Source organism: Balaenoptera borealis (assembly GCF_965194805.1).
Source record: "Balaenoptera borealis genome assembly, chromosome: 11".
In the NCBI taxonomy this organism is placed as follows: Eukaryota; Metazoa; Chordata; class Mammalia; order Artiodactyla; family Balaenopteridae; genus Balaenoptera; species Balaenoptera borealis.
This window is the reverse complement of record NC_138868.1, coordinates 9184500-9191215: the sequence shown is the minus strand read 5'-3', so window position 1 is coordinate 9191215 and position 6716 is coordinate 9184500. Positions and strand designations below refer to the sequence as shown.

The 6716-nt window shown below is 48.9% G+C and overlaps 1 protein-coding gene across 1 annotated transcript; it reads left to right on the top strand.

Moving 5' to 3' along the window:
- The first annotated feature begins 2942 nt into the window (after window positions 1-2942).
- On the top strand, window positions 2943-6098 carry POLR2G (RNA polymerase II subunit G). The gene is made up of 8 exons (XM_082344202.1): window positions 2943-3097; window positions 3231-3340; window positions 4314-4473; window positions 5058-5108; window positions 5214-5279; window positions 5384-5455; window positions 5639-5672; window positions 5878-6098. Exons 1-8 carry the CDS (start codon window positions 3086-3088, stop codon window positions 5889-5891), a joined length of 519 nt encoding a protein of 172 aa, XP_082200328.1. The 5' UTR covers window positions 2943-3085; the 3' UTR covers window positions 5892-6098.
- The last annotated feature ends 618 nt before the right edge of the window (window positions 6099-6716 follow it).

Sequence of the window (6716 nt, the reverse complement as noted above, 5' to 3'; positions counted from 1 at the left end):
GAAGGAGCTCCCCCATCCCCATCAGGTGAAAATCAGAGCCAATAGCGTTTTAGGCATAGGAAGTAGCAAGTGCATTGGTCTCAAGGTGGGAGAGGAGGCCAAGTGGCTGGAGTGGAGGAAGCAAGAGGAAGAGAGGCAGAAAATAGAGTTGGCTGAATCTGGCCCCTGCCTCGTTGGTCAGTGATGGTTTTATTCTAGTGCCCTGGGAAGCCATTGGGTCTTAAGTAGGGGATTGACAAGATTTGACGTGAGTTTTGAAAAGATCACTCTTGGCAAATAAGCACATGAAAAGATGTTCAACATCCTTAAGTCATTAGGGGAATGAAAATTAAAACCACAATGAGATACTATCACACTTATTAGAATAGCAAACAAATAAATAAACCCTGCTGACAATACCAAGTGCTGGTGAGGATATCAGAGCAACTGGAACTGTTATACCTACATAGACAATTATATAACATTTACACCACACAGACACAGTAGGTGTAAATAACCTCAAGAGCATTGATAATAGTAAACTATGTTAAATAGGAAATGATGAGTTTTAAGTATTTATTGCTAATGATTCTGACTCTAATTACAATGTGTGGTTTTTTTCCCCCACACTTCCAAGCAATTCTCAAACACCAGCTGAGTGTCCTACGATTTAACTCAATTCTGACACCATCGACACGGAGATAGCATCAGATTCCACAGGTTAAGGGCTCAGTCCTACAAGACTGCCCTCCACTTCAGATGGCGATAGTAGGTCCCGGTTGTCATCTGTCCATCTGACTGGCTATAGATTGAAGGTTCCAAAGACCACCCCCCTGCCCACCTCCTTGGGTTCAATTAATTTGCTAGAGTGGCTCACAGAACTCAAAGAAACATTTCACTTACTAGATTACCACTTTATTATAAAAGATCCTAACTCAGGAAGAGCTACATAGAAACGATGCCTAGGATGTGGGATGGGGAAAGGGCGTGGAGCTTCCATGCGCTCTCTGAGCTCACCACTCTCCCCAGTTCTCCAGGTCTTCACCAACGCCAAGCTCTCTGAACCCCATCCTTTTGGGTTTTTAATGGAGATTTTCACTCCATAGGCAGGGTTGATTAATTTATTAGTCAGGTCAGGGAGTTGAGACTGAAAGTTCCAACCCTCCAGTCACTTGGTTGTTTCCCCTGGTTTAGGTGCTTTCCAAAAGTCGCCTCATTAACATAAACTCGGGTGTGGTTGAAAGGGGCTTGTTATGAATATCAAGACACATTCATCATCTTATCACTTAGGCAATTCCAAGGGTTTAGGAGCTCTGTGACAGAAACGGGGAAAAAGACCAAATATATATATATATTTATTGTAAATCACAGTATCACACTTTTGTTTCTTCTAACTTTTTATTATGAACAATTTCAAGCACACAAAAGTAGTAGGAAAAGTGTAAGAAACCACCGTTATCCATCATCTGGCTTCAAAGATTATCAATATATTGTCAAACTTGTTTCATCTACACCTCTGCCTTTGTTTTTTAGTATAATTCATTTAATTTTAAGTTGACAATTAAATTATTGTTAACATTTTTAAAATATCTATTTATTTATTTTGGCTGCGCTGGGTCTTAGTTGCGGCATGCAGGATTTTTAGTTGCAGCATGCAGGATTTTTAGTTGCAGCATGCAGGATCTAGTTCCCCTACCAGGGATCGAACCCGGACCCCCAGCATTGGGAGCGCGGAGTCTTACCCACTGGGCCACCAGGGAAGTCCCAAGACAATTAAACTTTTAATAATGGTTGTGTTTACCCACTGGCTTGCAAAATTCCTGAAATATTAACAGCTGGCTTTTGTAGGGGGCTCCAGCACACCACTGTCAGCAGGTAAGGTTGCTTTTGCGGGGAGGCTGGCTTCGAAAAGAGGAAAGGAGGGAGTCGGGGCTGTTGAGGCCCTGCCCTCCGTCCCGCCATCTGCTTCCTTATGTGGTTGCAGGTGCAGGGGATCCCCAAGGAGTCTGAGCAGCTGACTGGTGACCTCAATCATTCTAGGAAATGCGCAGCGTCAATGGAAATTGGTGTGTGGCAGCTCTAAGAAAGCATGAGATCTCTGTTCGTGCAGGAGGGAAGGTCAGGCTTTCTTACAACATACAAAAACGTAGGCAACAGGGAGTTTGCTCAAGGTCACAGAGACTGTCTGGGCTTTAGAACGAGCTGCTCTTGCTGAGCCTTTATCATAGGTCCGCGTCTCATGGTGTTTCTGCCTTTCTTCCCATGGCCCTTTTATCAGTCAGGGTCTCAGCAGGGCACAGACCGCATGCTCACTCTGGTTAACTGAGGTGAGTTTAATAATGGGACTATCTACAAAACTGTGAGCAGAGCTGAAGGAACAGACAAGGCTCACCAGTTCTCTAGGTCCTTGGGCGTAAGGGGGCGGGCGAAGGGGCGAGAGGGGGGTTGAGAGGAGTGCAGTGACTTGAGGTTCTCTTCACACCTGGAGGGGGCGCTGCCTTCTGGGCTCTGACTTTGCGGGTTTCATCTCTAAACTACCAGAGCCAGGCAATGAATGCCTGAATATGCAAGAGTCTTGGGAGTCAGGCATCCTGAATTTGAATCCCGACCCTGAGTGACCTCAACCTTCTGAGCCTGGGACCTTCTTTGTAAGTGGGAGTAATAACAAAGCCTGCCTGGTGGGGTTGCTGTATGGATTAAATGAGATAAGAACAGCTACTTACTATGCTTACTATGTGATAGCAGTCTTCAACTATTTGCTGAATGAATAGATTCTGCTAAAGCGCTTTATTTATGCCATCTCTCATTAATTAATTAATGCCTTTTAAAAGGATTTACTGAGCGTCCAGTCTACGCCGGACACTGATAATCTGTGGGAGTCTGGCATTTCGACCGCTGTTGGGCTGGACAGAGGGGAGGAGCTTCACGGATTCCCCGCCCACGACAGCGAGGCTCAATGGGGTCCGTGGAGGAGGCGAGTCCCTCCCACTTCTCCGGGGGCAGTCCCGGAAGCGGGCTTGGGTAGTTGCTGTGTTTCCGGTCGGTCTGGAGGCTCCGCTCCCGCCGCAGCTGTAGGCCCGGCTGCTGTCCAGCCTCCTCCGGGAAGATGTTCTACCACGTGAGCAGGGCACGGGGTGGCGGCGAGGGCAGGGTCGAGAGGAGGAGAGAAGCGGAGGACCGGGACTAGGGGCCGCTTCTTGCCTCACATTCCTGCCGCTTCTAGCCTGGTCTCCATCCCCGTTTCCCCGCAGATCTCCCTGGAGCACGAGATCCTGCTGCACCCACGCTACTTCGGCCCCAACCTGCTCAACACGGTGAAGCAAAAGCTCTTCACCGAGGTGGAGGGGACCTGCACCGGCAAGTGAGTGTCGCGCCCTCCGTGCCGCCTAAGCAGTGAGCACACGTCTCCCTACGCCTGCATCCCCTCCCCAACTCCTACACATCCTGAAAGGTTCTGCTACCTACCCTGGCGAGCCCTCTCACCCTCCCAGGAGCCCCAGGCAGTTAGATGCTTCCTGGTTTGGGTTCCCACGATTCCCTCTGCGAAGCTGGATAACGGAGCTCTCTTCCTTCAGCCAAGATTGGTCATTCATTTACTCTGCAAACATTTCTAAAGCTCCAGCTGTGTGCCAGGCTCTGTGTCAGGCACTGGGAACAATGCAGTGAAAAAGATAGAATGAGGTCCGCCCTTGTGGAGCTCACAGTCTCTTTTGATTCTGCTCTTTTTCTCTATCCCAGGGACCTGGCATGGCACATCTTGGGCCTCACTAAAGGTTTGTTGAATGAATGAGTGAGCAGGAAAAAGCAGATTGAGAGTTAGGGGGAGGAAGGAAGAGGACTGAGACTTGACCATCTCTGGGCTCTGCACGGAGGAGCCTCGCACACCGTGATGTAAATGAGTGAGGATGAGCAGGGCTATAGAGTACTTGGGCCTCCAGCATCAGAGTAACTTGGGGTGTTCTTGGAACATACAGGTTCCTGAGCCTCATCTCATCCCTACAGCATCACGACTTTCTGGGGGAAGGCCTGGGAACATGCATTTTAATAAGTTTCTCCCAGGTGATTCTGAGGCATCTCCAAGATTGAGGTCTCTTGGCTCAAGGACTGCAGCCCTTTTGGACATTTATTGTGAAATTACGAGAGCAGCATTTGGCATTTTAGATGCTGATCATTGTCGTGTCTCCTCTCTTGATTATTAAGCTCTGTGGGGCAGGGGTGCCATCTATTTCCCCTTTGTGCCGCCCCTTTACCCGCAGGCTCAGTGTCTCTTGTGGCAGATGGTTTTAGAGGCTTTTCCACACACAGTGCCTTTCTCTTTCTCATCCTCCTTGCAGGTATGGCTTTGTAATTGCTGTCACCACCATCGACAATATCGGTGCTGGTGTGATCCAGCCAGGCCGAGGCTTTGTCCTTTATCCAGTTAAGTACAAGGCCATTGTTTTCCGACCCTTTAAAGGGGAGGTCGTGGATGCCGTTGTCACTCAGGTCAACAAGGTAAGACCATCGGGGGGGTAGTGGAAAGGTCCATCCCTTAGAAGATCTGGGATGGATCCCAACTCGGCTTGTTAATAGCTCTGTGTCTTTGGCCACATCACTTCTTTGTGCTTCAAGCTTCCTCACCTGTCAAATGGTATGGTAATCTTGCTCTGCCTCACTCAGGGGCATGTAAGTCATTATTGATAGTCAAAACAATAGTAGCCTCCATTGACTGAGTAGTTCCTCTGGGCCAGGTAATGTGCAAAGCCTCACAGTGACTCTGTGAGGTGAGTGCTTTTATCCCTGTGCTTTTTTTCTCCAGGCTGAAGCTTGGAGAAGTTGTCTGCTGGCCAAGGTCATGTGGCCAACAGGTGTTCAAATCCCAAATTCCGACAAGTTCTAGGCCTCAGCTGTTTACCACTACACTTCCTTAACTTAAAACGAAAGCTTGGAAAAAAGAAAGAAATGAAAACAAATGCCAAACTTCAGAGTGGTTTCAAAACATGAAGAATATTATTGATATTAGGGACCAGATAAGGACGGGAAGCTTAGAAGACTTTGGGGGACAAAAGAAAAAGCAAGGTCACTCATTTCCCTTCTAGGTTGGACTCTTCACAGAAATTGGGCCCATGTCCTGCTTCATCTCTCGACATGTAAGTCTAGGCACCCTGGCTGGGTCTAAGGAGGAGATGGGTATTATGAGCATCTGTTGAAGCATCCTTTTAAAGTACTCTTACCCAGTTTCACCTTCCTTTCAGTCCATCCCGTCAGAGATGGAGTTTGATCCTAACTCCAACCCACCATGTTACAAGACAATGGATGAGGTAAGTGGGTGGGAAGAAGTCAGTGAGAGGGACAAGAGAATGAGCCACTCCGAGGGAGAGTACTGGCCTGAGGGTGTCTGAGGATACTGTTCCCTCCTCCCCAGGACATTGTGATTCAGCAGGACGATGAGATCCGCTTGAAGATTGTGGGGACCCGTGTGGATAAGAATGACATTGTGAGTCTCTTGCCTGCCTCTACCAGGCAGAGCTGATGATTTCTGCCTACCCAGAGTTCCTGGGGGTTTTGTGCTCTTCTGCCTGGAAGAAGAAATGGGTGGGCAGAAGGCCTGAGGCTGAGGGTTAGAGGATAGGTCTGTGCTTGCTCTGGCTTCATTTCCTTTTTACCTTTCCTTCTGCAGTTTGCTATCGGCTCCCTGATGGATGATTACTTGGGTGAGTGTCAGGGTCATTGCCTGGAGGAGGGGTTTGTGGGTGCAGGGGGTGGATATGGGATTTAATGCCTGAACCACAGATGACAGAAACTCTCCTGTTATCTGCTTGGGAGACCAAGGACATGTGCCTCTTGGGATGGGAAGTCGATGGTTAGGGCTGCCCCAAGCTCTGGGTCTAACCAGTGTGCTTTTCCTGTTCTCGGCAGGGCTTGTGAGCTGAGCACCATGACCTCCTACCTTGTTTGGTCCTTATCCAGGAGGTGTGACTGTCACACTTCCCGTGTTGTCCAGAGGCCCAGTCTGGCTGCTGTGGAGGAGGCAAGGAAGGTTTCTTGTCCTCAGAAGACATCTGGCTCTTCTTGTGGCTTAGCAGCCACTCCCAGATTTCTGACTCTGTGTTCTAACCGTAAAAGGTCCTTGATTCTCATGGAAGTGTCATCTCCTTCTTTCTTTGGTAAGAACAAGTCTGGTTTTTTTTTCGGCCACGCCGTGCGGCATGTGCGATCTTAGTTGCCCGACCAGGGATTGAACCTGCGCCCCCTGTAGTGGATGCGCAGAGTCTTAACCACTGGGCCGCCAGGGAAGACCCAGAACAACTCTTTTTTTGAAAAGGCTGGAGGACCAGTTGCTTGCTAGCCCCTCTTTTCTTGGCCTGATGCCTTAACTAGCTTCACCCACCAGGGGATCTGACTAACCCTTTTGCCAAGGTCTAAAGTTGACCTCACTAAAGGGAAGGCGCTCGTGTTGGGTCTTTGGCTTCCAGCAAATGATACTATCATTAGAGCCACTCTAAGCCCCAATCTATTTATTTATTTATTTATTTTTGGCTGTGTTGGGTCTTTGTTGCTGCGTGCGGGCTTTCTCTAGTTGCGGAGAACGGGGGCTACTCTTCGTTCCGGTGCGCGGGCTTCTCATTGCAGTGGCCTCTCTTGTTGTGGAGCACGGGCTCTAGGTGCATGGGCTTCAGTAGTTGTGGTTTTTGGGCTCTAGAGCGCAGGCTCAGTAGTTGTGACGCACGGGCTTAGTTGCTCTGCAGCGTGTGGGA